This window comes from Malassezia pachydermatis, assembly GCF_001278385.1.
Source record: "Malassezia pachydermatis strain CBS 1879 chromosome Unknown scaffold5, whole genome shotgun sequence".
In the NCBI taxonomy this organism is placed as follows: domain Eukaryota; kingdom Fungi; phylum Basidiomycota; class Malasseziomycetes; order Malasseziales; family Malasseziaceae; genus Malassezia; species Malassezia pachydermatis.
The window spans coordinates 17,249-44,266 of record NW_017253142.1 but is presented as its reverse complement, the minus strand read 5'-3'; the positions used below and the strand labels follow the sequence as shown (position 1 = coordinate 44,266).

At 57.5% G+C, this 27,018-nt stretch overlaps 14 protein-coding genes across 14 annotated transcripts; 7 read left to right on the top strand and 7 right to left on the bottom strand.

The window, feature by feature from the left end:
- Positions 1–13: 13 nt before the first annotated feature.
- Malapachy_1742 (hypothetical protein) lies at positions 14–1,156 on the top strand (the record flags this gene model as incomplete). Its single annotated transcript, XM_018136240.1, has 2 exons — positions 14–337; positions 371–1,156. The coding sequence occupies 2 exons, from the start codon at positions 14–16 to the stop codon at positions 1,154–1,156; spliced, it is 1,110 nt and encodes a 369-aa protein (XP_017991485.1).
- Positions 1,157–1,238: 82 nt separating this feature from the next.
- Malapachy_1702 (urease) lies at positions 1,239–3,644 on the bottom strand (the record flags this gene model as incomplete). Its single annotated transcript, XM_018136203.1, has 2 exons — positions 1,239–1,363; positions 1,403–3,644. The coding sequence occupies 2 exons, from the start codon at positions 3,642–3,644 to the stop codon at positions 1,239–1,241; spliced, it is 2,367 nt and encodes a 788-aa protein (XP_017991402.1).
- A 72-nt stretch (positions 3,645–3,716) lies between these two features.
- On the top strand, positions 3,717–4,066 carry Malapachy_1747 (nedd8 precursor-ubiquitin-like protein; the record flags this gene model as incomplete). The annotated part of the gene is made up of 3 exons (XM_018136245.1): positions 3,717–3,750; positions 3,780–4,006; positions 4,037–4,066. The coding sequence occupies 3 exons, from the start codon at positions 3,717–3,719 to the stop codon at positions 4,064–4,066; spliced, it is 291 nt and encodes a 96-aa protein (XP_017991305.1).
- Positions 4,067–4,240: 174 nt separating this feature from the next.
- Positions 4,241–4,925, top strand: Malapachy_1718 (peroxiredoxin q; the record flags this gene model as incomplete). The annotated part of the gene is made up of 4 exons (XM_018136217.1): positions 4,241–4,513; positions 4,540–4,668; positions 4,696–4,848; positions 4,887–4,925. The coding sequence occupies 4 exons, from the start codon at positions 4,241–4,243 to the stop codon at positions 4,923–4,925; spliced, it is 594 nt and encodes a 197-aa protein (XP_017991380.1).
- A 1,415-nt stretch (positions 4,926–6,340) lies between these two features.
- On the bottom strand, positions 6,341–7,999 carry Malapachy_1724 (p-loop containing nucleoside triphosphate hydrolase protein; the record flags this gene model as incomplete). Its single annotated transcript, XM_018136223.1, has 1 exon — positions 6,341–7,999. The coding sequence occupies one exon, from the start codon at positions 7,997–7,999 to the stop codon at positions 6,341–6,343; it is 1,659 nt and encodes a 552-aa protein (XP_017991459.1).
- A 215-nt stretch (positions 8,000–8,214) lies between these two features.
- Malapachy_1740 (exopolyphosphatase) lies at positions 8,215–9,707 on the top strand (the record flags this gene model as incomplete). The annotated part of the gene is made up of 2 exons (XM_018136238.1): positions 8,215–8,868; positions 8,898–9,707. 2 exons carry the CDS (start codon positions 8,215–8,217, stop codon positions 9,705–9,707), a joined length of 1,464 nt encoding a protein of 487 aa, XP_017991308.1.
- Malapachy_1700 (protein tyrosine phosphatase) lies at positions 9,702–10,259 on the bottom strand (the record flags this gene model as incomplete). Its single annotated transcript, XM_018136201.1, has 1 exon — positions 9,702–10,259. One exon carries the CDS (start codon positions 10,257–10,259, stop codon positions 9,702–9,704), a length of 558 nt encoding a protein of 185 aa, XP_017991359.1.
- A 223-nt stretch (positions 10,260–10,482) lies between these two features.
- Positions 10,483–12,453, top strand: Malapachy_1738 (hypothetical protein; the record flags this gene model as incomplete). Its single annotated transcript, XM_018136236.1, has 2 exons — positions 10,483–10,950; positions 11,200–12,453. 2 exons carry the CDS (start codon positions 10,483–10,485, stop codon positions 12,451–12,453), a joined length of 1,722 nt encoding a protein of 573 aa, XP_017991429.1.
- A 34-nt stretch (positions 12,454–12,487) lies between these two features.
- On the bottom strand, positions 12,488–12,940 carry Malapachy_1733 (hypothetical protein; the record flags this gene model as incomplete). The annotated part of the gene is made up of 2 exons (XM_018136231.1): positions 12,488–12,565; positions 12,593–12,940. 2 exons carry the CDS (start codon positions 12,938–12,940, stop codon positions 12,488–12,490), a joined length of 426 nt encoding a protein of 141 aa, XP_017991508.1.
- A 190-nt stretch (positions 12,941–13,130) lies between these two features.
- Malapachy_1735 (retrograde transporter) lies at positions 13,131–17,668 on the top strand (the record flags this gene model as incomplete). Its single annotated transcript, XM_018136233.1, has 2 exons — positions 13,131–13,242; positions 13,272–17,668. The coding sequence occupies 2 exons, from the start codon at positions 13,131–13,133 to the stop codon at positions 17,666–17,668; spliced, it is 4,509 nt and encodes a 1,502-aa protein (XP_017991505.1).
- A 90-nt stretch (positions 17,669–17,758) lies between these two features.
- Positions 17,759–21,930, bottom strand: Malapachy_1721 (ankyrin repeat containing protein; the record flags this gene model as incomplete). Its single annotated transcript, XM_018136220.1, has 2 exons — positions 17,759–21,822; positions 21,861–21,930. 2 exons carry the CDS (start codon positions 21,928–21,930, stop codon positions 17,759–17,761), a joined length of 4,134 nt encoding a protein of 1,377 aa, XP_017991456.1.
- A 332-nt stretch (positions 21,931–22,262) lies between these two features.
- Malapachy_1739 (hypothetical protein) lies at positions 22,263–23,798 on the top strand (the record flags this gene model as incomplete). The annotated part of the gene is made up of 1 exon (XM_018136237.1): positions 22,263–23,798. The coding sequence occupies one exon, from the start codon at positions 22,263–22,265 to the stop codon at positions 23,796–23,798; it is 1,536 nt and encodes a 511-aa protein (XP_017991430.1).
- A 70-nt stretch (positions 23,799–23,868) lies between these two features.
- Malapachy_1732 (pas pac sensor signal transduction histidine kinase) lies at positions 23,869–24,519 on the bottom strand (the record flags this gene model as incomplete). The annotated part of the gene is made up of 1 exon (XM_018136230.1): positions 23,869–24,519. One exon carries the CDS (start codon positions 24,517–24,519, stop codon positions 23,869–23,871), a length of 651 nt encoding a protein of 216 aa, XP_017991507.1.
- An 898-nt stretch (positions 24,520–25,417) lies between these two features.
- Positions 25,418–26,769, bottom strand: Malapachy_1705 (cytoplasmic protein; the record flags this gene model as incomplete). Its single annotated transcript, XM_018136205.1, has 2 exons — positions 25,418–25,966; positions 26,128–26,769. 2 exons carry the CDS (start codon positions 26,767–26,769, stop codon positions 25,418–25,420), a joined length of 1,191 nt encoding a protein of 396 aa, XP_017991367.1.
- Positions 26,770–27,018: the final 249 nt, after the last annotated feature.

Sequence of the window (27,018 nt, the reverse complement as noted above, 5' to 3'; positions counted from 1 at the left end):
CTTCTCCACGAGCATGCGGCCTTTTGTGCCGCGTAGCGTGGCAGGCACCAAGCGGCGGCACCCTGTCGGTGGATCGCCCGCTGCGCTACCTGTACCACAAACGCAGGCTGTGAGTACGACGACGAACGATACCAGGCCACTAGCCTCGACCTTGCTAAATGTGTGCTCGCCATGGGTCGCTCAGTGGTCCAATGAGGCGCCAGCATGGATGACCGACGGCCAGGCTGTGCATGTCGCGCGTCTGTTGGCATGGTGCAGCATCCAGTCGCTGCCTTGTACATCAGCCGCGGAGCTGTATGCTGCTCTGACACATCTGTTTCCGTTTCAGTGCATTCAGGTACGTACGCCACGACCATTGACACCGACATAGCCAGCGTCGACGCCGTTGCATATCCAATGTCAGCCGATCCCTGAACCCCATGTGGTCTTTATCGAGCATATTTCTGAGCAGCCAGCCAATGCGCTGAGTATTGCTACGTGGATTCAAGCGCTTGTTCGCCTAGCCGAGCCACAACATACCGCGTCTATTGCGGCCGTATACCCAGCCTCGGGGTTGGGCCAGTACGTATACCCCACATCGGGCATGCGTGACGCCTTTGTCGTCGTTGATCCAACGACGTCGGCCCTCTTGCTTAAGCACTGGGCATGGCATGGCGGCGCACGCCCTTGGACCGCTGCAACGTGGGCCACAATCGGCGTATCCGACCAGCTTCGATGCCTATCCCTTGCGCAGTTCGAGGCTCTATGTGACGAGTACACTACCTGGCAAAGGACACTGGTCCAACGCAACATTCTTGCGGCCAAAGCCAAGGCACAGGGGCAAGCTATACCTACTGAGGCTCCGGCCCCGTCCATGGATTACCCTCTAGGCACTATTGTAGCGTTTGTGCCCCAGGACGCTACATCGTCGGAGGCCAAAGCGCGTCTGGCTGCATTTGTGCCCAATGGCATTGATTATGTGGATATGACCCCCACCTCTACCATGGCGTATGCCCGCTGCTCGACTGCCGACGCTGCCACAAAACTTGTACAATATATCGGACCTTCTTCCTACATTCTTCAAACCAATGAACTCGCTACGTACTGGTCCCGCATTCCGCAGCGTGTCCGAAATGCGGCGCTGAAACGAAGCTTAAAAGATACCCGTATGGGTTGACATGGTGACCTTGGACGCTGGCTCAGACGTCATCAGTTCGCCGTCCGCATGCACAATGAACCTGTCGTGTGAGTTGTCATATTCATACGTACGTCTCAGGGTCCACCTGAATGGAAGGCAAAGCATCGTTCAGGGCCATATCCTTCTTGGTAATGTGACGGCAGCCCTGCACTGGCACAATGCGCTTGCCGATACCATACGTGCCCACTGTATTGTTAGCGCTGTTGTTCTTGTAGATCCACATACCCTTCTCAACGCTCGCCTGGCTGACGAACACGTAGCTGTTGTCCTGCGCCGCTTCTGGGGCACAACCAAATATCTTGCGCAGCACCACAGGCTGAATCGTGGGGATACTGCCATTGGGGTCACCGACATTGCCCAAACAAATGTGACCACCCTTGATAATCATATTGGGACGCGCACCAAAATGACGAGGGTGGTACAAAACCAAGTCAGCCAGTTTGCCCACAGCGATGGAGCCAACATGGTTAGCGATACCGTGCGTAATCGCAGGGTTGATGGTGTACTTCGCAATGTAGCGCTTGATACGCGCGTTGTCATTGGTCTCTGTGTCCTGAGGACCGTCCTTCGTGCGAAGAGGACCACGTTGTTTCTTCATTTTGTCGGCCGTCCTCCATGTACGCGAGACTACTTCACCGATACGACCCATAGCAAGAGAGTCGGAGCTCATCATGGAGATGGCGCCCATATCGTGCAGCACATCTTCCGCAGCGATTGTTTCCGCACGGATACGAGAGTCAGCAAAGGCCACATCCTCTGCGATATTTTTGCTAAGATGATGGCACACCATGAGCATGTCTAGGTGCTCATCCAGCGTGTTCTGTGCGTAGGGACGGGTTGGGTTGGTCGACGATGGCAGAATATGCGGCTCACCACACACACGAATAATATCAGGGGCATGACCTCCACCGGCACCTTCGGAATGGTAGGTATGGATCGCACGGCCGTTGATCGCTTCCAACGTACCTTCCACAGAGCACGTCTCATTCAGAGAGTCTGTGTGAATCGTGCATTGCACATCATACTCGTCACATACCGCCAAGCACGTATCGATGACGTCGCGCGTCGCACCCCAGTCCTCGTGGATCTTCAAGCCGGCACACCCCGCCTCGATTTGATCACGCAGAGGCTTAGGCCCTGAATCGTTGCCCTTGCCAGTCAAGAGGATATTAATTGGTATAGTGTCAGTCGAGCGAATCATATTACGAATGTGCCAAGGCCCTGGGGTGCAGGTAGTTGCACGCGATCCTGCCGCAGGGCCGGTGCCTCCACCAATGAGGGTCGTGATGCCAGATGCCAAGCCCTCTTCACACATTTGGAGTGAAATCATGTGCACATGCGAATCCAAAGCACCCGGTGTGATGATCATATGTTCACCAGCAATTACTTCTGTGCACGACCCAATCACCATACCTGGGGTGACCGAGGCCATGGTGTCTGGGTTCCCCGACTTACCGATGCCGGCGATCAGACCATCCTTGATACCGATATCGGCTTTGATGATACCCTGGTAATCAATGATCATGGCATTGGTAATCACAGTATCCAAAACATCTTCGGCAGGACGGCCGACCGATTGGCCCATACCATCACGAACCACCTTACCACCACCAAAGCAGCACTCGTCACCATACGCAGTATAGTCCTTCTCGATGACAGCCCACAATTCAGAGTCGGCTAGACGCACACGATCGCCGACTGTGGGACCATACATGGTATTGTACGCAGCGCGCGACAAACTGAAAGGTTTCGGCATATCGGTCGGAGCGGTCGATTCGCCCGATGCCTCCATACGGGCTTCACCATGCGAGCCCATCTCAACCAGTGTCACTTTCTTGGTGTCGCCCGGCTCGAAGCGAATAGCTGTGCCAGCAGCAACGTCAAGCTTGTATCCCTTTGGGCGCTCCACGGAGAAAACTAGCGACGGGTTGGCTTTGGTCAAGGGGTAATGAGAGCCGACCTGAATCGGACGATCACCCGTGTTGGTGATGTCAACAGAGATACGGTGGTGACCAGGGAAGAGAACGATAGCAGGCGCCTCTGGATCTACAATGGTCTCACCAGGCACCGGCCCTTCAGCCACCTGGATCTTGGGGAAGATATCCTCGGACGGCAATGCCAGGCCTGATGCATACAAGGCATGCTCCAAATTACCGTTGGGTGAACAGATTGGATCAATAACTGGGACCAAAAAGGTACCATCCGGGAACGTAGCCTCGACGTGCACCTCGTGGATCACCTGCGCAACACCTGGCTGCACATGTCGGAAACCAAGGATGGTCTTGCCGAACTGCATGAGCTTGGCAACTGTGTTGTCGCCATCCCTTGCTTTTTCATGCAAAACCGTAGCGATCAGCGCGATAGCTTCTGTTTCATTAAGCCTCTTGCCCCTAGCCAGTCGGCCTTGCGCCGCAAGCCCTACTTGGCGTAGGGCAAGTTTATCAAGTTCACGCGGAAGAAGGTGCATGGTCAAGATGCACATACGCTGCGCATCTAGGCGTATAGATAAGCCCACGTGACTTGCCTCCCCCCACCCACCATGCTCATCAAAGTCAAGACGCTGACAGGAAAAGGTACGCCACAGCATTGGCGCTAACAGCAGAAATTGAATTGGATGTCGAAGCATCTGATAAGGTACGTGAGACAGAATGCCAACCGAAGATTTTGCGTATCAAAGAGCGCGTAGAAGAAAAGGAAGGCATTCCTCCTGCACAGCAACGACTCATTTTTGGTGGCAAGCAGATGTACGTGAAGCAGTTATACACTAATGGCAGGGCCGATGACAAGACAGTGAAGGACTTTGGTATTGAAGGCGGCACGGTTTTGCATGTACGTATGCTAGCGTGACACTTACTTTAGCTTGTGCTGTCCCTTCGTGGCGGTCAATAGCTAATAGTATGCCCTATGACAAAACTACGATATTATGGAACGCGTTCGCCATGTAGAGGAGGCGTACTTGTATGTTCGGCCTGAATAGAAAAAGGATGGTGTGCGTCGTGACCCCGACCTTCGCCCATCGTCTACCTCCGCCTGCCCCGCGGGCGGGGCCTCCACTTTTCCACGATGTCTGAAACAACGTCTGTGCCTGCCCGCCGCCAATCCGCCAGGCTTTCACGCAAGCGTGAGTCAGAACCAGAGGTATCTCAGCCTGTGAAGCAGTCTCGTACAAGCGAGACAAAGAAGCAGGACAAGCCTGCTACCACTCCTACGGCTACGGCTTCGCCCAAAGCCCTGCGTGTCGGCGACGCGCTTCCTGATCTTACGCTGCTGGATCAGGATGAGAAGCCTGTCAAGGTAGCCGAGTTGCGTAAGGCTGTGATCTTCACGTATCCTAAAGTATGTTCATTTCTACTCACATGTAGGCAAATACGCCAGGGTGTACCAAGCAGGCTCAATGCTACCGCGATGCCACGGACGACTGGACCAAGATTGGCTATAAAGTGTTTGGCCTGTCGAACGATGCGCCGAAATCCCAACGCTCATGGGCTACTGTACGTACATACACTCTCTCACACCAGAAACTTGGCCTTTCCTATCAATTGCTTAGCGATCCGAAACGTGAGCTGATCGGTGCATTGACGGGTGGCACTGCGAAGACGGCGCGCAGCCACTTTGTGATCGGTGAGGACGGTACGCTGACGCTTTCCTCTGTGGGTGTCAAGCCAGTGGAGGTATGTATGGAAAAGGAGGACATCTTACTCGGCTATAGAGTTCGAGCGCGGCGCTAGCGTCTGTATCGTCGACGTAGATGACGGTGTCACAGAGGTCGACGGCCATCCAAGGCCTTGCGCAATTTTCAAGGAGAGGGCACGCTTAAAGAATTGTTCACGTGAAAGCATGCGAGTGTGCTGCGTAAGAAGGACAGGGACCTACCTTGATAAACCGATCGAGAGGCAGATGGTCCAAGTACAGGGCCCGCCCTAAGTGGTACATGGTATCTTCAATAGCCTGGTCCTCGGCCATAAGTTGTAGGAGTCTGTACAGTGAGTCGTGCACGTCAACATACTGGTTCTCAACGATGTTGGTTGATGAAAGGGCATGATCAATGTCAGGATCAGCTCGTGAATGGGATTCAGCCGTGTGCAGTTGGGCGGCCTGAAACGTGTCGGCCCACGTTGTCGCGTCAGCATGGCACAGCTCACGAACAGCACGCAACCGCATCATTTCATCTTCCATGGCCGGGTATCCACGCTGCAAGTCGTCTAAGAGCATATGCAGCTGTTTGTTGGACTCTGCAAGCGACGTCTGCAGAGATTCTACCTTGTTGCGAACGACTTGGTAGGCCTTGGCATGAACAAGGGCCAAGGCAGGGTTCATAGGCCGTGATGGTTGTGGCACAGCCTCTGTGGATAGACGTGGCTTGTCCATGGTGCTGGACAGGTGGGATACCGTGGGTTTGGGCGGTCGTTCCGGCAAGGGGGTCGAATCGGCTTTCGGTGGCGGTCGTGGCGCAGCCTCCGTCGCGAGGGAACTTGACAATGAGGCCGGATATGAAGGATCTGGATGTGGCTTGGGGGGTGTGGCATGTGGCTTGGCCATCACGGGTGGCTCGACACTGAAGACGGTTTGGCACTCGCGAAGAAGTTCAATGATGTTGCATCCCTTCGGGGTTAGTATAGTAGCACGTACCTCTGGTTTTTTCTCCCATTGCTTCATATAATCAATCGATACACGCCCATCCTGACTGACGTGGGGCCCGCGACGCACTACCATCGCAGGCGTCGGCACGACAAATATGAAAGGAGCCTCAGCAGGGTAGGCGCGTGGAAACCATATGTTCATCGGGTAATTATAGATGTAGCCACGGAAAGGAACTGGGACCGTTCCATCACAGAGTAACAGAAGAACCGTTCGGCCATCGTCGTAGGCTGGTGTTAGGTAGACACGCAACGTACTAAACACATCTGTGCGTGGCCGAAGTGACGGGTAGTCCTGCAAGATAGATCTTACATCGCGGATAATGCGTTCCTTATGACCATACTAGGCGTGTGAGTCTATAGTGCCACATACAGGTACAAGCACTTGATTTAGCCATCGATGAACCACATCGTTCATGGTGATGTCTTGGCAACCGACGGGTTCGCAATTCCAACCGTCTTGTTCGCCAAGACGCACTGTGGAGATGTGGAGGTTTGGGGCGTACAGGCAAAGCGCTACACAGATCTACGAAGACGAGGTGCGGCGTGGGGCTTTTTTGCGTTTGAGGGCATGGACCAGCAGATCCATTTGACCACGCACAATCCCCTTTTTCTGCCCTCGGTGGTTGATGAGGACTTTGGTCTTGCCAGGGGCACTATTTTTGTCAAAGACCACGACGGTGCCTGAGCGGCCAGCACGAGCTGACCGACCAGCACGATGAAGAAGTTCCAGTGCATTATTGTTCGCTGCGTGTACGGAACGAGCCGTATTGCGCCCTGCATCTGGCAAAAATACATGTCGGACGTAGGGGCCAAAGTCTAGACCACGCGAAAGCAGTGATGTAGTGATCAGAACACGCGGAGTGCTGTCAGTCGGCTGGTGTCGCTGGTGATGCTGTGAAAAGTAGGAAGAAGGGCCGGCAAGAAAGGGCTCAATGTCTTTTGATGTGCGCGTTTTCCGCTGGCCTGACTCGCCCGTCAGTGCGACATGATCAACATTGCGTTCAGATAGGTACTGACTGAGCCGCTCCACCCCCGTCCGCTTATCCCGGAAAATGAGGATTTGGTCGTCTCGCATATCAGGGGATGTAAAGATCCGGAACAGCTCTTTGAGGACGGCCATCTCTTTGTTGCTACCCGGGTCCACAAACTGGACCGAGAGCTTGGCAGGCAGTCGATGTAAGTGCGGCGACGCGAGGGTAACCAAGTCTGGGTATGCAGCGTCCAAGTACTTTCGCATCGACTGCGGGATGGTAGCCGTGACAAAGATAGTTTGAGTCTGTCGCGATGTAGGCATAGCTCGCAAAATGGATTCCGTTGCTTCGCGGAAGCCTTCGTCAAGTAGTGTATCAGCCTCGTCAACGACAATGGCCTGTGTATAATCGAGCTGGAGAAGACGTCCATAAAATTCGTTCAAGAACGAAGGCGTGGTCACAAGGACATCAGGCGATGTGGGCGCACCCTCGCACGGTGCGTCTGACTCTGCCATTTCGCGTAGTTTCTGCAAATCTTGGCGAAGATGCGAAGGATAGGCAGGCTTGGACGAGCATGCAATGCGCAGCTTGTGCGAGGCATCATGGCACAGGACCTTGGCCACATCGGAAATCTGACGGGCAAGCTCATGCGTCGGCGCAAGAATGACAGCCCGAGGGAGGATCCGCGCCTCATGACCTGCACGAACACGCGCCACATCGGCATGCTCGTTCTCAAGCCGCGACATGTGAAGCTGCTGAAGGATGGGCAACAGGTACGCAAGAGTTTTTCCACTGCCTGTTTCCGCTGCAATCAATGTGGATGACGACGTAGGTCGAGAGAAAAAATGCGAGAGAGCCATCGCCTGGGGCGTCGTCGGCTTGGCATGCGGGCCAAGGAGTTCCTGTACTTGATGCAATAAACCTGTTGACAAAGGCGGTGCCTTGAACGAATGAGCATGGACGGAGGAGGGGGTGTCAGGTGTAGCGAATTGCAACGCTGGTAATTCGCCTGGCCGACTGAACGTCTTGGATGGCGACGCTGGCGATGTGCGACGTGGCTTCCCTACATCCGGGCTTAAGCGGTGACGTAGCGGTGTGCGTGGATCGCGTGCTCGAGACCATACGGCAGCGCCTGTATGAAAAGAACGAGGCTGCGTGCGCCGTACCACGGGCGACGCGATGCGCGCCGTCGTCAACGCCTCGAAGAACATAGGTACGACGACGACATGTGGAGACAAGCGCTGCCACAGACCAAGCAAAAAAAAAAATGGAGGGCCGCCATCGCGCACGTGCTGCGTACAGACCTACGCTGTGTATGCTACCGTGGCGGTGGCTGACGCAGTGGGCCTTGGTCGTACTACCCGTGTGTATTTTATCGTACGGAAGTTCGTGGTACATTACCCATACAAAGCAATCGAGAAAGGTAATGTCAGTGGCGCCTACGGAGATCCAGGCGTACATGCCATGGGCCAAGGCCCAAGCGATGGCGCGCCTGTCCCAGCCTGTGAGCGCTACGCCGCCGCAGCCGCATGTCACGTTCATTATGGGCAACGAGGCGGGTGACTTGGACTCGGCAGCGTCGGCGATTGCCTTGAGCTATATATTGAATCACGACCAGTCGTACTTTGTGCATACGTACCGCGTGCCTGGTGGAGTGTATGTCCCGCTGATCCAGACTCCTCGCAACGCGCTGTATCAACGTCGTGAGAACTTGGCCGTGTACGAAGCGGTGGGGATCGCATTAGAAGACTTGTTGTGCATTGATGAGCTAGGCCCGCTATCGACGCGACGCTTGGGCTCTGCTGCGAATGTGTCTCTGGGCCTGGTCGATCATGCAAAGCTCAGTGAGGTATGGGGCGATCAACACGTCGTGGATGTCATCGTGGACCACCATGAGGACGAGGGTGCTCATATGGATGCGCCGCTCCGTATTATTTATGCGCCGACCGTGCATCCCGTCGGCTCCGCCGCCAGCATCGTGGCCATGCTTGCCGCCCAGGCGCAGGCGGAAACGGCGCAAGCGTTGCCCTCGGGGGTTGCTGACTTGTTGTTAAGTGCGATTGTTCTAGACACTCGCAATGTACGTACCATCACGCCACTGACCCACAGCTACGTATGCAGCCCGACGGCAAAGGCACGCCGATGGACGTGCGAGCATATGCTTCGCTTCTTCCTTCGTCGTCGTTTTACCAGGCGAACACCAGTGTGGAAGCAGTGGAAGCCGTGCATCCACCACCGAGCCTGACGCAGTCGACACAGGCCTGGAGCGATCAGCTGCGCCAAATCAAGAAAGATGTATCGCATTTGGATACCCATGGTCTGCTCACGCGGGACTTTAAGACAGCGCAAGTCCAGATCGGCCAGCGCTCCGTGCATGTGGGCCTCGCGTCCGTGCCTATATCGCTCTCTTCGTGGCTCTCTCAGTCGTACCGCTCGCTCTCGACCGAGTTCAGCGTGGACACGGCCAGAGCCGAGCATGAATGGGATGTATGGTGGACGTCTATGGCCTGGTTCATGCAGGAGAAGCATTTGGACATGGCTGTGGTCCTAGCGTCGTACAGTGAGGCGCAAGCGGATACACAGGAGCGCAAGAGTCGGCGTGATTTGGCCATTGCGTATCGAGACTATGATCATACGAGGGACAGTAGCGCTGATATGGCGCGGATTATCGCGGGTTTGGAGCAGTTCGGCACCGCGGTCGTAGCGCCGGATGGCATAGCGCTGGATCTACAAACATGGAAAGGTGAGCGCCGGATCCCGACGACCGGAAAGAAAGAACGTGTGCAGGGCCTTGATGCGGCGCATCGCGTTCGCGCTGTGCCAGGGGTATGGGGCGCTGTTTGGCGGCAGGGCAATACGCAGGCGAATCGCAAGATTGTCCAGCCTGCGCTGCTGCGTGTATTGCAATATGTGTTATAGCCACGTAGGCCGGTGTGCAGCGTCGAGTTGGACGCGCGATAGGTCGAACATCTCGATGAACTCTTCGTCGGCGATCTTGTCGCCGGCAAAGCGCGCATACTCTTCGAGAATGCTAATGTGACTCCATCCTTGCAAACGACGAACGCACCCAACAAGGCATCCCACACGGTACTTTCCCTTGTTGCAGTGTACAAGCACAGGCAGGTTGCGCACGTCCAAAAGATGCGCCAGAGCACTGGCGACTTCTGTTTCGTCCATCTCTGCAAACGGCTCCTTGTTCATCGCGACGCGGTGATGAAAGACCTGGATGCCTTCGCGCCGTGCCCACTGCACCATGTTATCGCGGTAGTCGTCGCTCGCCAAATACATAATGCTCTTCAAGTTCAAGCGTTTGAGGAAACTAAAGTTGCGTTCATTCGGATGACCACTGCGGTACACGCCCGGCGCGACCATATCAAAGTTCAACGGAGGGACAATCACTTCGGACGTCTTGGGCCGCCATAGGGTATGCCGGACCCCCGCCGATTCGGCATTGACAGCACGTACGTCCATCGTTGTTGTGTCGCCACCCTGGCCAAAGTGGTAGGAGCACGGGCCTTAGCGAGCCACGCCGCGTGCAGGCAGGTAGGCCCCCCCACGCCTGGCTCGGTCGGTGCGTGTCGCCTAGACGCCAACATCACGTGCCGCAAAAAAGGGCCAGGGGGCCTATATGGTGCGTACGCGTGGAGAAAGGCTTGGCCGCTTGCGACAACGATCCTGACGGAAGGTGGGGGCCATGTCACAACGCCCCAGTGCGAGTAGTTCGCGCGCCTCCGATGCCGCGTCACAAAGGCGCACGCCGTTGCCGGGTATTAGCTCGACGGCGTCAGCTTTACGTACACGCCGCCAAGGTACAGCAGTGCGATCCTACACGGACGACATGGACGATTTTGAGGTGGAGACGCCGGGCGATGCCGCGTTGAACGAACTGCCCTCGGGCATTATTATGCCGGGCATCAAAGGAACGCGTGTAGCGCACCCTGCGACGCAGGCGGGCGAAGGCGAGGGTACGCAGGGGCGAACCAAGATGCTCAAGGCGCCGCCAGGCCCACTACGACCGCCTCGAGCGGCTGCGCCAAAACTGCCGATCGGGAGTGGAGCACATGTTCGTGGCGTGGGCCCTAGTTCTCGGCCACATGCGCAGCTGAAGGGGACACCTGCGCGCGTGCCGCGATACTCCCTGCCTGTGCGTGCAGAAAAGCCGGTACGAACGTCGAAAGTAAGTGGACGGCATGTGCTGCTGCCCAGCGAGAGTCAGCTAGCGCCCTTACCGACCGATGAGAAAGAGGAGGACGAAGATGATGATGATGACGACGACGACGACGATGACGAGGAGACCGTCGAAGGCGCAGGCCAAGCGGAGGCAGCGCATGCCCAGCCGCAGCGATCTGTGCCGCGTACACTTCGACGCAAAGGACCTGTGTACTATTCGTTTGAGCGTATGCCGCCACAGTCGCGCGTCTCTACGGAGCTCCCGCGTCTTACATCCTATGCCATCTCTGCATCAATTCACCTCCCGACGCTCCTGGCGTTCCTACGACGTGAACATGGAGTGAAACCGCGTTTGTACGAAGGCTGTGCATACTCTCTGTACTTCAAGCCTCTCCTTCCTGGGTTTGGACGCGCAACCGTGCGTAGTTCCAAGGAGCCACAGACAGGCAGCCCAGGTGCAGAGAGCCGGCATGAGCGTGAGATCCAGCGTGATGAGGAGAGCGGGTATGTCGGCGGCTACTTTGCGTCGCAGGAGGACCAGGACATTGATAATAATGGCTACATCCCCAATGAGATTCACGAGAGTGTCATGGAGAAGACGGACTCCATGACGATGGCGAACGATGCGCATGACGCAGATAGCGCTGGAGCGCGCGATATGCTCATGGCAGAGGACAGTGACGAACGACATGTGCGTGAGACACGTCGGCGTGTGATGCGCATCAACGAGGCATCACACACGCACGACGCGCAGGAGAACGAACATGCGCCAGCGTCGATACGCGATGCGCTCATGATGGGCGAGCTGGTCGTGCTGCCGTACGGCGTCGTGGTCCTCTTCAACTTTACGCAGGAAGAGGAAGAGTCGATAATCGAGGATATTATGGCTTCCGGTAGCGTCAAGACGCCGCACAAGACATACGATCGGGAGCTCTTCCATTTCTGCTACGATCCTAATGTGCGTGCCCCACGGATTTCCAACGACTTTTTCACGTTCCGCGAGCCGAACCACCTGCTGAAGCTATCCCTGGCGCATGCCATTGCACAGAGCACCAAGCTCTCGGAGTTTGAAGAGAGTATGCAGCAGACGCTGGAGCTCACGTCCCACATTCCCCGCGATTTGGCACAGACGGGCGAGCTGCGTGTAAGCCGCCGAGGTGCGCTGCGCATGTCTGGCCACCTATTTAAGCTGCGTGTGGATGTGAATCTGACAAGTGATGTACTGGATACACCCGATTTGTTCTGGAACGAGGCCAGTCTGCAAGCACTGTACCATGCCATCCGCGTGTACCTCGAAATCGATGAGCGCGCCGAGTCGCTCAATGAGCGTTTGGGCGTCGCGAATGAGCTACTGGAGATCATTCATGAGCACCTAAGCAACGCGGCTATGAGCAAGATCACATGGATCATCATTGTTTTGATTGTGGTCGCGTGCTTTGTCGCTGTGGGCGAGATCACCGCGCGATTGGTCGTCCATGCGCGACGTCCCTTGTAGACATACCTTTGTTATATAAAGCATACATGTGTACCTATGGCGTGTACACGTCCGACGGCGCACACCGTGCCTGGAACTCATCTAGAGAACCGCCTGCGAGTAGTGTCGCACACTGTGTGTGAGTCGTAAGAGAACATACCACTTCCAAGACGCCCTGCGGCGCTGCACGCAATGTGCGTGGGGACGCACGGTCAACGACATGGACAACTTGCACGCTGTGATCGCCATGCGCCGTCCGATCATCTGCTACCACATACACGCTCTTAGCGTATTCGTCCGAAAGGGAGGCTAGGACATCGGGAATGGTGGTCGCCGCAACCGAGTGAGACGGCGACCGCACCATGTGGTACAAAGGCGACTCGTCCACGGGCGACTCACCGGAGACCAGCTCAGCTAGGTAGTCAGACTGACGGATCTCGGTGAGTAACGCATCCACATCTAGTGATACGGTATGGAAGAGCGCTACAGCGCCGGAAATGCTCGTCATGGCGGCGAAGGGGCAAGCCAGCGCTTCTACGTGCGCAGCCTTCTGCGCGGCGCACGAACCAGCTGACACGCACGTGACCACGACCGCGTGCGTGGATGTCGGTCGGTCGGTGCGCGACGAGCCAGCGCGGCCTGGCCTTGCCGTCGAACCAAGAAGCGACGCGACACGCCGTGGAGTTGGACGTCTCGCGATGTCGGACGCAAAGAAGGACGGGGTCCAGGCAGTGACGCCTCGTGATGCCCACACGGCTACATCGACAACTGCGCCGTCCCAGCCGGCACTTGCGGCGTCAGGCATGCATGGTATGTCTCTGCAGCCACTGACCTGGAAGCTATTTCGACAATGCTGAACCATCCACGCCGCAAAGCGGCACCTATTAACCCCAGTGCGGCCAAGCTTCCACCAGTAGGACCGAGTCATCATGCGCCGCCAGCCCTGCCGAGCGTCGACACACGTATGTTGGACGATTATACGGAAACGCATGCGGCAGTGTGGGCCAAACTGGCGAAGGAACGTGCGTCGGTACGTGCACAGACAGCGCGGGAGAAGCAGGATGCCCAGAGCGGTGCGACAACAGAGCCCGCCTCGTCCAAGCGCCTGCCGCCCCTCAGCACAGTCCCGCAAGTGTTTTTCTCCGCCGACTTTGATTTGGCCCAGCCCTATACATTTGATCTTGTCACAGAACGATACAAGCAGTCCACAGCGCTGGGAGCCGATCGGGCATCGAATGGATCTCAGTATGGTATTGTCCTGAATCAGATGCTGCAAGAGAAACTGAGCTACTATTCAGACGTCATCGAGCAGCACTTGGTCGTCGAGATCGGCGCGAAAAGTGCGTCGTTTTTCGATGCCCTGGAGACGCTGGAGCAGCTTCAAGCGGATGCTACGCAGTGTCTTGCACAGACAGAGCGTGTGACGCAGCATTTGGACAACGTGGAGACGTTTGTGCAGGATCGACAAGCTGTCGCGGCACACCAGCGTGACCGCAAGTGCTTGGAAGTGCAGCGTGATGTGCTGGCGCGTGTACATACACTGCTGGAGCGTCGTGATCTTTTGCAGCTGTCTGTCCAGCATGGTGAATACGATAACGCGATGACATTGCTCGATGATATACGGGCTGCATTGCAAACAGACACGTACCTGGCACGTCTGCAAGCACTGCAGACGATCCCTACTGAGCTGGAGGCGGCGCAGGAGACCATGTCAGAGGCCTTATTGCAGACGTGGCTGCAAACGCTCGAGCTTATGCTGGTCACCTCGAGCCGCGATACCTCGGTATGTATGCCCGCTACAGATGCCTCCCTGGACTCTCTCTTGCCGAAAGAGATGCCGACGAAGGCCACCATTCCGTCGGAGCTGCCGCCTGTGTGGACAGTACTCCGACGATGCCAGGGTATATCGTCGGCGTTGGCGGCCCATGCGCAAAGAGTCCCTGACTTGCTCGAGCGCTTGGTCCAGGAGGCAGCCGAGAAGCAATCAATCGAGGCCTGGGCCCGTCCTTCCGCGACATCTACCTCGATTGCGGAGGTGACATGGCCTACGTTCTTTGCTGGCCTCGCGCCGGCGTTGCACGTCTTGTGGCACGTGGCGCAGCAGATCCAGCATGTCCATGCGATGGCCGCGAGTCTGACGACCGAGTATGCCACAGAGACCAGTGCGTTGGACACAGCGACCCAGGCCATGTGGACCGCGTGTGAGCGCCTGGTCGTGAAACTGATCACACCGCGGCATGCGCAACTATCGAAACTATCGCTCGATGCGTTTGTCGTGTACTTCCAACTTACGTGGTGCATGGCACAGCGTATCGAGACGGCCGCAGGGCGCCCCAGCGTGACGCTACGTAGCTGTTTGCTGGGCGAGGCGAAGTCGTTCTTGTCGTCGTTCCACCGGCAGCGTATCGAGAAGGCCGTCAAGGCGGTGGAAGACGATGTATGGGCACCTGCGCCTGTATCTGGGGCGCTGCAAGCGCTGGTAGAGCAGCTGCAAAAGATGGATGACGGGGACGAGGCGTACCGTATCCCATGGACTTACCCGCCACCGATGGAACCGAGTCAGGACACAGCCAAGGACGACACAGAGAATGCCACGCGGCAGCTGCGGGTGGGAGACACGTCGTTCTTTGTCGTGCGGGCTAGTGGGACAGTGATTACGCTGCTCTGCGACTATGTACGAGTGATGGTCAACGTGCCTCTCTTTACGGCAGAGACGTTGGGATGGATGCTGGAGTTCCTCAAGCAGTTCAATTCACGGACGTGCCAAGTCGTGTTGGGCGCCGGAGCAATGCGCAGTGCGGGATTGAAGAACATCACAGCACGGCACTTGGCGCTCGCCGCCCAATCGCTTTCGCTGATGTTGGCGCTGATTCCAGCTGTGCGAACATGTGTGCAGCGCCACTTGCCTGCGACGCAGGCCGTGCTGTTGCAAGACTTTGATAAGCTGCAACGTGACTTCCGGGAGCATCAGTACGAAATCCACGCGAAGCTGGTGGCGATCATGAGCGATCGCGTACACATGCACAGCAAATCGCTCTTGCAGCTGGATGCTACGTCGCTGGCGTCACCATCGCAGCCGATCGCGGATCTGTGCCGCGAAACAGGTACGCTGCATCGTGTTATGACGCAGTACTTGGATGCATCGGTGGTCGATACGCTCATGCGCCAAGTCGCTGCAGAAATCGATACGCGAATCGCTCATACCCTGGCTATGGCCGACGTACGTACCCAAGACGTCCATCGTCGCTGGGGCTCCGATTTGGACTACTTGGGCGAGAAAGTGCGGGCGATGTGGACGGGCTGGCAAGGGGAGAAAACGCACGAAGCCTGGCTGGCAAAGAAGCCACGTGCGTCCATGGAGGTACGCCGCGAGGCATCGACGCCGCCGCTGGCGTACAAGGCCCGTCGGCCTGTCGGCCAGCGGCCTGCTGCCACACAGTCGCCAAGCTTGGAAGCCATGGAGTCATTCCAGCCGCCTTTTGCTACACCACCTACGCCTAACGGCAAGAAACCCACGGCAGAGATGCCCGTTCTTACGAAGCCAATGCCGCCGACGCCGTCAGGAACACCGCCCCCGGTGCTACCTCCCACTTTGATGCCGGAGAACAAGCAAGCGCCAACACCCACGCCTGAGGATGGCCATGTACAAGCAGCCCGCACGTCAGAGTCCAACGAGGCCTTGGCGACCACCGAGGAGGCAGAGCAGCCACCTAGCTGCACACCTACGAACGAGGACGCCCCTGCCTCGTCGAAGGCGGCCACGGCCACGGCGACACCCCCCGAAATGCCTATGACTAGCGAAGAGGCAATGAAGGAACGCTCAGTATCGCCAGAGGCACCCCCACCTCTGCCTGCCAAGATCAGCATGCCACCGCCAGCGTCTGTGCCGACGCCGACACCGACAAAAGAGGCCACACCAGCGCCTGTACCACCCAAGACCAAGACGCGCATGTCGCTAGAACAGCGATTGGCCGAGGCGGCGAAGCGACGTGGCTTGCAACGTGCTCAGATGCAGCAGCAGCAGCAGCAGCAGGCGGCCTCCTTGGAAACCAACGTGCCTACACAGTCTTCGCCTAAGAGCCCTGAAAGCCCATCCAAAGTCAAACTGTCTTTGGCCGAGCGATTGGCCTCTGCAGCCAAAGTGGAAAAGAGCCCACGCAAATTGTCTCGTGACAATGGACCGGCATTGTCGGTTGACAGTGCAGACGGTGCGGCGAAGGATAAGGACCACCGTGGCCGACCAAGTGTCGAGGAAGCTGGACAAGAGGGAGAGACGCCTTCGGTATCAGCAGAGGTGCCCATGGCAGTGGAGAAAGTTTCAACGGCCTCTCTGCCTATGCGCAGAGACGAGGGCGAAGCCGCAGACGAGGCTGATGGACAGGGCAAGGATACCCAGGCTAGCAAGCAAGACGACACGCCGAACAAGGAAGAGCATGCTGCCGCGAGCCAGACGAAAGACGAGGAGGTTAGTGTACCTGTGAATATGGAGGAGCCGACGGGCGTAGGACAAGGTGACGTGGAGACTACGGCTGAGGAAGAAGCAGAGGTCCAGCCAGAAGCAGAAAGCAAGCCCAACGCTGAGGTGGAGGCAGAAGCAAAAGCCAAAGCGGAGAAGGCGAAGGCGATGGCGGATGAAGAGACTCTAGCGAAAGCAGAAGCAGAAGCGAAAGAGAAGGAGGAGGAGGAAGCGAAGATGAAAGCTGAAGAGGCCAAGGCGGATGAAGGGGCTAAGGCGGAACCTGAAGCCAAGGCTAAAGCAGAAGAAGAGGCCAAAGCAAAGGCTGAAGAAGAGGCAAAGGCGGAAGCTGAAGCAAAAGCTAAAGCTGAAGAGGCCCAGGCTAAGGCGAAGGCGGAAGAAGAGACCAAAGTAAAAGCTGAAGCTGAAGCCAAGGCCAAGGCCGAAGCCGAAGCCGAAGAAGAGGCAAAGGCAAAGGCTGAAGCCAAGGCCAAGGCCAAAGCAAAAGCAAAAGCAAAAGCGGAAGCCAAAGAAGAGGCCAAGGACAAAGCCGAAGACGCCACGGCTAAGGCGGAAGAAGCGGAAGCCAAGGCAAAAGCAGAGGCCATAGCCAAAGTCGAGGCCAAGGAGGAAGACCAAGGCATGTCGGCAGAAGCCAAGCCTCAGCCGGAAGAGCATACCGTGCACGATCCTTCCCAGCAAGGGGAGGCCGCCGCCAACGTCGATGCGACAGCGCCGACCATCGACGCGCCCGTCAAGGACGATGCGGCCTCCGCGTAACCTGTCGCATCGACAGAATCATATACCCGTAGTCCTACACTATTTGTATTGCTTTCCTACGCAGACAGCGCGTGGTCCTACTATAGTACATTACATATCATCAATACGGGCCGAGGTGGGATCCGGTTTCCCACGCCGTCGTCCACGTCGGCCCTGGTGGGACGACGAAGCAGCGCCGCTCCGGCGCGGCGGTGGGTTGGCACGTCGTTGATGCTGGGACGTACGTTGCGATGCCTGCTGCCGACGTGCCTCTTCTTGGACACGCCGACTCTCTTCTTCGAACCAGCGCTCAAAGGCCTCGGCCTCCTCGCGTTCCTGCTGAACCCGCTCCTGGACACGCCGCTCTTCGTCGAGAATCTGTGCAAAGTTGGTAGGCCGCTGCTGCTGCGCTTGTTGTCGCTGAGCGTCCCATTGCTGCTGTGCTTGGATCTGTGCGAAGGAGAGCACAGGCGGTGTCGTGGGCGTCGTCCCTGATCGCGGCGCTGCGTGAGTGCTTGACAAGGCCGGGAAGGCCGTCGCAGGCGATGTGCTGGGCGAAGGACGGGACGTACGGTGCCATACCGGGGTGGCTTCCTGGAGCGCAGTCCTTGGTTGCTGCTGCTGCTGTTGCTGTTGCTGCCGTTTGCGTTCTTTCTGCGAGAGCTTGGGCGCCACGGCCATTTGGGCCATGGCCCGCTGCGTCTCCACCGAGACCGCCGAAGAGGGCGATGTGCTAGTGGGTGTGCGTCGTGAAGGTGGATCCGTCCGTGGACGTGCCTCGTGCATCATCGATGGACTCGGTTCCAACGAGGACCGCGAGGCCATCATGCGGGGACCGCTGTAGCTCGTCGATGGACTCGCAGTGCCAGGCATGGCCATGGGAGGCGGTACAGGCGACGGCGACACGGACGACGGGCGCTGTGGACGTGGCGTCGTTTTCGCGCCGACAGTATGCCATGCGGGCTCGGCCGTGGCGGTGGCGGTAGCAGCGGCCGGGCCGGCCGTACTTACGTCGTCGTCCATCGCAAAGAGCATGGTATCGTCGGTCGCAGCTGCAGACGCAGGATGAGACGGAGCTGAGGCGGTGTGCGACGTCGGCAGAGACCGTGCAGGTTTCTCCCACTTGGCCACCTGCAGACACAGTGTATGGAGAGAGGGCGGCGGAAGGTCCAGCGTATCGACAAAGTCCTGGTGCTTGAGGGTCAGAGCAAACAAGCGATCACGCGCAATGGAGCGATGTGTATGTGCCTCCTGCAGCGTCTGGATGTGCTGCGTGACGTCGCGGCGCATCGACGGCAGAAGCAGATCGAGGCAGTGCCGTTCTAGCAACGTCTCGAGGTTGTGCGCGATGTACGTCAGGCAGACCTCACGTAGCGCCGGGGCATTGAGACGTTGGGCATCGGTGAGCAAGGCGCCGACATTGGTCGGCTTGATGCGTGGAGTAAGGAAGGTCAGCGTAAGCAGCTGCAGCTTGCTAAGCAGGAGCTCGTCCGCCAGCTGGAGAACGTCCAAGACGAGGTCCATAAACTGATCAGGCGTCACCTCGGCGTCTGTCCCGTCAAAGATCGACGTGCCTGCATCCGTGTACAGGAATGCAAGGCCCAAACGCATCACACGCCAGGACCAGTGTGGCATCGCGATCTCAATCGGCCCATGCTCCCCGCAGTCCTGCCGCCATGCACAAAGTGCTTGCAGCATCGGCGAGCGACGTAGGAAGAGCGTGTGGCATGGCACGTCCGCATCAGCCAGGTGCAACAGGGCATCCGCGCCGGGAACGTCGGCGAGTGAAGCGCCAGGACGAATACGCTCAAACACATGTAGACACTGCGTCCGCATTGTACTGGGCGGCGCACGCAGCAAGCCATGCTCAAGCGATGTACGCACAGCCGCGAGATCCAGCAGTGTCGCACAGGCCAGGAGCTCCGGGCGCACACGCTCCATCGAGACACCGACAGAGCGGCACAGAGGTTGGAGGACCACATGCATCTGCGCCGTCCATACCGGCAAGAGGTCATCCGTGTACAGGTAGTGGACCAAGACCAGAGCAGACACCAACGATAAGCCCGGGAGGTGCACAATGGTCGTCTTCGGCGCCGTGGCTAGCACTATGTCCACAGGCGCAGTAGTGGTCGGCCGTGTCTGCCAAAGAAAGGGCGTGAGCGATGGTATACGCAGCGCCAGGAGATCGCGGTGCACAGGGATCATACAGCCGCCGCGGTCGACGCACAACGCAGCGTCGCACCCTGTCGTGGTATACGCGGCCGGCAGAGCCTCACGTAACGGACCAAGACACGCCGTGGGCCACGCCGAGGCACGCAAGAGGATCGTACGGGCATGCGCGAGGTAGCGAGAGAGCATCGTCGAGGCCTCATCGTCCGACTCGCTATCGTCATTCTCCGCGGTCGTCATCGTCGCGATGGATGCGGTCATGTCGTCCACAGGCACAGCAACGCTCGTCTCAGGCACCAGCGCGAGCAAGTCGTCGGCGAGCGACGGGCCACGCACAGGGATCGACGCGGGCCGTGTAGGCGCTTGCACGGCGGCCCAACTCCCGAGATCGTTGGCCATGACACGCACAACGCGCTGCAGGTACGGCACCAATTGAAACTTGGGCGTGCGCGTCTTCGCACGTACGTCGAGTTTGCGTTCACGCACGTACACATGGCCATCGTTGGTACACAGCACAATGGTGCCGTCCAAGCCAATGGCCACATCACGTACGGCCGCAAACTTGCGGCGCACACTCCATACGAGCTGCGGACGTGGTGGCGTGACCTTGGCGCCTGTGGCGCTGGGATGCTCCATGTGGAACGTGTACAAATCGCCAAGCTCCGTGAGCGCCGCAAACGTCGTGCCTGTACACGTAAGCCGTCGGATCATGGGCTTTGCAGGGACGTGACGCGCACGGAAAAGGCCCGCCTCGCTAGGGACACGGGGCATGGGGAACGTGATCTTGAAATACGCATCGCCATGCAAGACAACGACGTCCCACGACGCCAGCAGGCAGGCCGTCGCAAACTCGGTCGCAGCGACTTGACGTACGGGCGCGGTAATCGACGTGACGCGGCGTGGCTGGACTTGGACAGGCGCTGAATGCCGATCGTAGCCAAGCTGGCCATTGTTTGTGCCCCATGTATATACGGCGTCCGAGGTAAACACGACCGTGTGCAATCGGCTGGCGGCAGCGCCCAGCACGACCTCGCGCTTGAGCGGGCCGAGCACGCGACGCGGCGAGACTTGGATATCAAGCTCAGTCCCAAGAGCACTGATCGTCGTGCCCTGCGACGAGACGCCTTGCGATCGGATGGTACCCGAAGAGGACGCGGTCGTGCCGAGCCCTTCTTCGAGAGTGTAGCCGAGCTGCGCCATGCGGTTGGCGCCGAACGTGTACACAGCCCCCTGCATAGTGATGAGCACCGTATGGTCCTGCGCAGCCACGACAGCCCGTACCGGCTCGTCCCACTCCCGCAATGGCTCCAATTGCGGCTGCGCCGGTGGCATACGCCCCAGACGGCCATTCGTGCCTACACCACACACATACACGTTCTGCCGCCGCTCGTTGGTCGCGACGACCGTGTGCCAGCGAGAAAGCGAGACATCACGGACTAGCGGGCGATCGAAGCGACGGCCAGCGATGGCCGTGGTGGCAACAGGACGAGGCAACTTGAGCCGTTCAGGCGTGCTGCTATCGTTGCTGTGGCCCAGGCCCAAGTTGTAGTTGCGGTTGCTGCCCCATACAAACAACACGCCACCGCCTAAGGCAAGGTCGTCCTCAGGGCGTGGGCAGGTCCCATCCACCGTGGTATTGTACAGATCAAACGCGGTCAGGCCTTCCCAATCGCGGATCGTCGTATCGATATCTGTGCGTTCCAAAAGCAGCAGCGCTACATGGACATGGCCGACGTACAGCGCGCGATGCAAGGCCGTCCATCCACTCTCATGGTCCTGCAAATTGTAGTTGACAGAGGGGTGCGTCAAGAGCAACGTAAGGAAATCGAACGCGGCCGGATCGTCGCTTGACGCCAACAAATGAAGCACCGTCCGGCCTAGCGGATCGCGACGGTTCACCTCGGCAGGTGCACAGGGCCCCGCAGAAAGTCCATTCGCGCTGGAGCTGAGGGACGAGGCGGGCGAGCGGCCGCGCGTAGCTTGTCGCTCACCAGGCTGGCCCTTTACTGTTCTGCGTTAGCACGGAAGCACGTCGCCTACGCACACACTCGGCGGAAACGAGGCAGGTCGCGTACATGCCAGCAGTCCAAAAGACTGGGTATGGATAGCAACATGCTTGATCAATGCCGTTTCACTGACGCCTGCATGGCTGTCACGGCCATGAACAAGGTGCGTGCGCGCCGACGCCCACGCCGATACCGCCGCCACGCCGCGCGTGCGTGGCGTGTGCGTGTGCGCACACGCGCGTGGCCGCCGCCTCCCTCCACGTGGAGGGAGGCGGGTGAGCAGGGCGCGACACAGACCTGGCTGCACGCACAGGCCACAGCCTGCCGGATTGGTGCACAAGAGAACAATGCACAGAATGAGGGTGTGATCGTTGGTATACGACATGGATAAATAGAGCACCCTTAGCACGGGAAAAGAGCGTCTTCTCTGTGCTGGCCCCATGCCTCTCCTTTCCCGATTGCTAGATTCGAAGAACGAGGCGTCGACGACGCGTGGCCCCAAGTCAGAGCGCCGTAAGCGTTGGAGCTTTGTCCCAAAACGCCTCAGCTTCTCCCAGAGAGCACCTGACCAGTCTCACCCGCAGCCAAGCGTACGTGCGTCGCTGGAGAGCGTGACCAGCGCAAAGCACGCTACAGCCCGTCGCTCGTTCGAGCCCTCGCCAGGCGTGCGTGCCTGGGACACGACATGGCCACTGGGCACTGGCGCGAATGCCAAGCTTTATGAAGCGCCAGAGATCATCGTTGCACACGATGAAGGTGCGCCTGAACAAGCTACGGACGAGGCGGAGCAGAAGACGGAGAAACCCTTGCCGGAGGTCGTACCATCGGGCGATGCTTCCGATGGCTTGGCAGTCGTAGAGGCTACGACAGCCTCGGACGCCACAATACTCGTCAAGCCGACGCCCATTGAGGCGCCGAGCGTCCCGCCAAATGGAACGCCGAGCACGCCGGAAGAAGTACAGAACGTGTACGACATGATGGTCCAGCGTCTGAAGACGATCACATTCCTCAAAGCGGTGATCAACGGCGAAGAAACATACGTGTACTCGGTGCGATTCAGGTCGGAGGATTTGCAGGCGGCCGTGACTGAGGAGGCGTTGCATATGTGGTACGATAACAGCGTTCGTGTATGTGAGCCGCTGGAGCAGGCCTATACACTGACGTGGCCTCATGAAGTGCTGGAGTGTGCCACGACGCTTATCCAGCAAGTCACACAGCATCAATCGTCAGAGGACGAAAAGGCAGCGGCCACGCAGGATGAAGCAGCGGCCCAGGAACGTCCCCCCCTGGATATTGTGTGCGGCATCACGCGCCTTCTCGATATATTGTATGCGATCTACGCGAAGCTTCTTACGTGGCTGGATCAAGACGCGCTAGCATCGCTTGCGGAGGGCACATGCACGACGCCGGTCATTCCTTCGACAGAGTTGCTGGGCGTGCTGGAGCAGACCGACAACAAGCTGCGGAAGTTTATCAAGTGCATTGCGAAAGATTTGTCCTATGTCGCACGATGCATCTCACAGCATGAGATGCAGGAATGGGACAAGATTCTATGTGACCGACAGCTTGATTGGGATGAGTTGTCGATCCAGCTACAGAAACGGTCAGAGCGCCTGGCGCAGGAAGCCCCGGCGCTCAAAGATATGGTCGGTCTTGGATCACCTGATACGGCGGACATTGCCCTGCTGGATGCCATGATGGTCGAGCAGGATGTCCAGGAGAAAAAGCCGATCTTGTTCCGCCGTTTTCTGAAGCGGAAGGATGTTCGTCGGCATTCGATACCGATGGACTTGGTCGAGCGGATGCGCCACACGTTTACCAAACGTTCTAGCCTATCGAACGATGCATCTGTAGACGCTCATGCAGACGGCGCGGCGACGGAGGTGGCGCCGGCGGTGCCTGCTGAGACAGCACCAGAGACGGTAGGATCAGCTACACCAACAGTAGAGCTCTCGAGTGAGAGTGCACAGTCGTAATTCGTGTACATGCAGACACGTCAAGTTTCCTAGATAATAGTGTTTTAATTTAATCAGCTACGTCATGCTTCTATGGTACGGCACGAACAAGAAGGTAGCCTGGCTTTTGATCGACCAACGCCACGAAGCGTGGGAAAGGTAGCGGTGGTAGCGAAATGTCACGCAGATGGTATGGTGATGACTGCGTGGTATGCGACTTGCCCGCAAAGTGCGGCGTGGTCACCGCGGCAGAAAGTAGCCATAACGGATTGGTGGCAGCACTAAGCCGGTTGATTTTAAAGCCTTGCGTGTAAGCTACGTAGATGATATTGTAGATCAGCATCATCCACGCGCAGGGAAACTCGCCTAGCGAGGAGAAGGAGGCGGAAGAAAGGGGGCGCAGCAAGGCACTTTTCCGTCGTTCTGCGAGGTGGGCGGCAGCGGGAATGAATGTCATGTCACTTGACGCTGGCATTACCATTTCTTTCATAGCCACAGGTTCGATATTGCTGAAACTCCTACGCAGAGTGCGATACACGGACGGCGTCAGGTCCAATGCCTGGGGGGTTTTGGGGCAGCTGTCGGCGTACAACGGAGTGGCTGTGAGCACCACATGACCATGCGTAGCTGTGATAATGAAAGGTAGTGACAGGCCCAAGTACATGGCCATTTGATGCACCAACATCGCTGTGTAGCTCAGGACGCCGTTCACATCGTCGCGATCGACAAGGCACATGTTCATCAAGGTAGGAAAGGTGAGAGGGCCCAGCATCCATGTCCCTGCCGATAAGGCAACCCGGTCCAATGTCGGATCCTCCGCGTGAATATGGTACAATTGCAAGAGATCCTGGCATAGCCGTTGGCGTTCTTTCTGTACACACTGCCCTACGTCTTGTTGAGCCGACCGAATCGCCTCCAATGACGCAGCACTGCAGGGTGCATGTGGAAGGTGGGACTTTGCTTGCAGAAGGGCCTGAGATCGATCCTGGCATCGCTGACGAAGCGCCTCGACGCGTTGTCGCAGGGCCCGTGTATCGCGCGACGCGTGGTCGACATACCGTCGTAGTTCACTACACTGCAACCGACGAAGGACCAATCGTCGTTGTAGAGTCATAACATGCGCTGGGGTGGATATCGTCTCTGGGGGTATATCCAGCGCAGGGTCTGTATCATGCACTGATGCATGCAGAAAGGGACCATGAGCAATGTGGTGCCGAATCGCTTGTTCTTTCGATCGTAAAGCACATAGCTCATGCACTAGAGAAGATACACGCATTTGAGTGTCTGAGTTCAACTGGGATGGCGCAAGATCCTTGTGGCACCGTGAACATGGGGCATGCTGCGATCCTGTCATTCCGATCGATGCATGGACCCTGGCTGTCAGGATAGACTATGTGGCGTGTGCACGTCCCACACATTCACGTTTTGCTTAAGGGCACATGATAGACATGGGATTTAAATCTTGCAGAGCGTGGTCTAGTGGTTAGGACTCCTCATTTACACCCCTGTGGACTGAGGCGATCCCCGGTTCGATCCCGGGCGTTCTGATTTTTTTTTACTCTTTCATTCGAGTACCAAGGAAACTAGGTTGGGTGCCTGCCTCTCTATCGCAAAAAAAAATACAATGGGCAGCAGAGACATTACGCACCAGCCTTCCAGTGCGCAATGTCACCGTCGACCATCTCGTAGGTCTTGCCCTTCTGAGCCAGCTTGCCGTTGGCACGGCAGGCATTCTCGCTACCGGCCTCCTTGAGATCCTCAAAAGCCATGATTTCACCACACACGAACTTGTTTTCAAAGTCCGAGTGAATCACACCGGCAGCCTGCGGGGCCTTGATACCACGACGAATGGACCACGCACGAACCTCATCAGGGCCAGCGGTAAAGTAGCGGATCAGGTCAAGACCGTCGTAGCCACTCTTGGTGATCTTACCGAGCGCGCTCTGGACATTGTCGCCGAGCTTGGCAAGGTATTCCTTCTGCGCCTCTTCTTCCGAGAGCGAGAAGAGCTGCTCCTCGAGCGACGCCGAGAACGGAATCAGCAAGTCACCTGGGTTGTTCTCGTCGATCCACTGCTTAATCTTCGGGAGCCACTTGTTCTTCTTGCGCGCGTAGTCACGTTCGCTCAGGTTCACAATGTAGATCACCGGCTTGGCAGTGAGAAGCATAAGCGAGTTGATCACTTCCACCTGTGTGTGTTAGCACATGTACAACATGAAGAGGCGGCCAAAGTCAGTGGAAATTATCATCTCATGTGGCTTTCCTAGGGCCGTCGACGAGCTGGGTTAAGAAATCGAGTGTCTTGCACTCTTTATCATCACAAGACAGGCCGCCTCGAGCCTATACATACCTCCTTGGCGTTCCAGTCACCTTTACGGACATCCATGTTGTCCTCCTGCAGACACTTGAGGATTTTCTCGACAATAACAACCTCTTCCTTCTTCTTGCGGTCCTCCAACGAGTTGTTACCAGCCGAACGGGCGTTCTTGCGGGCGGTATCAAGTGCCTTCTCGACCCACTCAATGTCCTTCAGACGAAGCTCTGTCGAAATGATCTCCATGTCACGAGTCGGGTCCACGTCACCTTCGACGTGCACAATGTCCGCATCGTCGAAAGCACGGATGACCTGGAAGATACCGTCCACGGAACGCACATTCGACAAGAAAGCGTTACCAAGACCGACACCAGTGCTAGCACCAGCCGTGAGACCGGCAATATCGATGACCGTCAGGAAGGCAGGCACCTCTGACTTGGGCTTGTACAGGTCACACAGCCAAAGGAAGCGCTCGTCTGGCACGGGCACACGAGCTTCTTCCGGCTCGATCGTAGCGTATGGGAAGTTGGCAGCCTTACCAAGATCGCACTTGGCAATGGCGTTGAAGAGAGTCGACTTACCGACGTTAGGAAGACCGACGATACCCATCTTGAGGTTGTTCGACGGACGACCGAGACGTGGCTTCTCCACGGGCTGAGCGTTTTTCTTAGGGGGCATTTTTGTCTTAAGCTTCTTCTCTAGTACTGTAGTCGTATGCAGATAAGTCCGCCAGGTAGGGACAGTACAGTGTTGGGTCAGCAAGCTTCGTGCGCAAAATGCACGTAGCATCCACGTCAAAGGACTGCCTTCTTTCGCTACCGCCGACCCATCTGTGGTGCACGTGACTGTACCGCAGTTGAACGCGCATGTCTTAGTCAGACAAATACCGAGCGGTCCAGGACGCGAGAAAGGAGGCAGGTTCAGTGA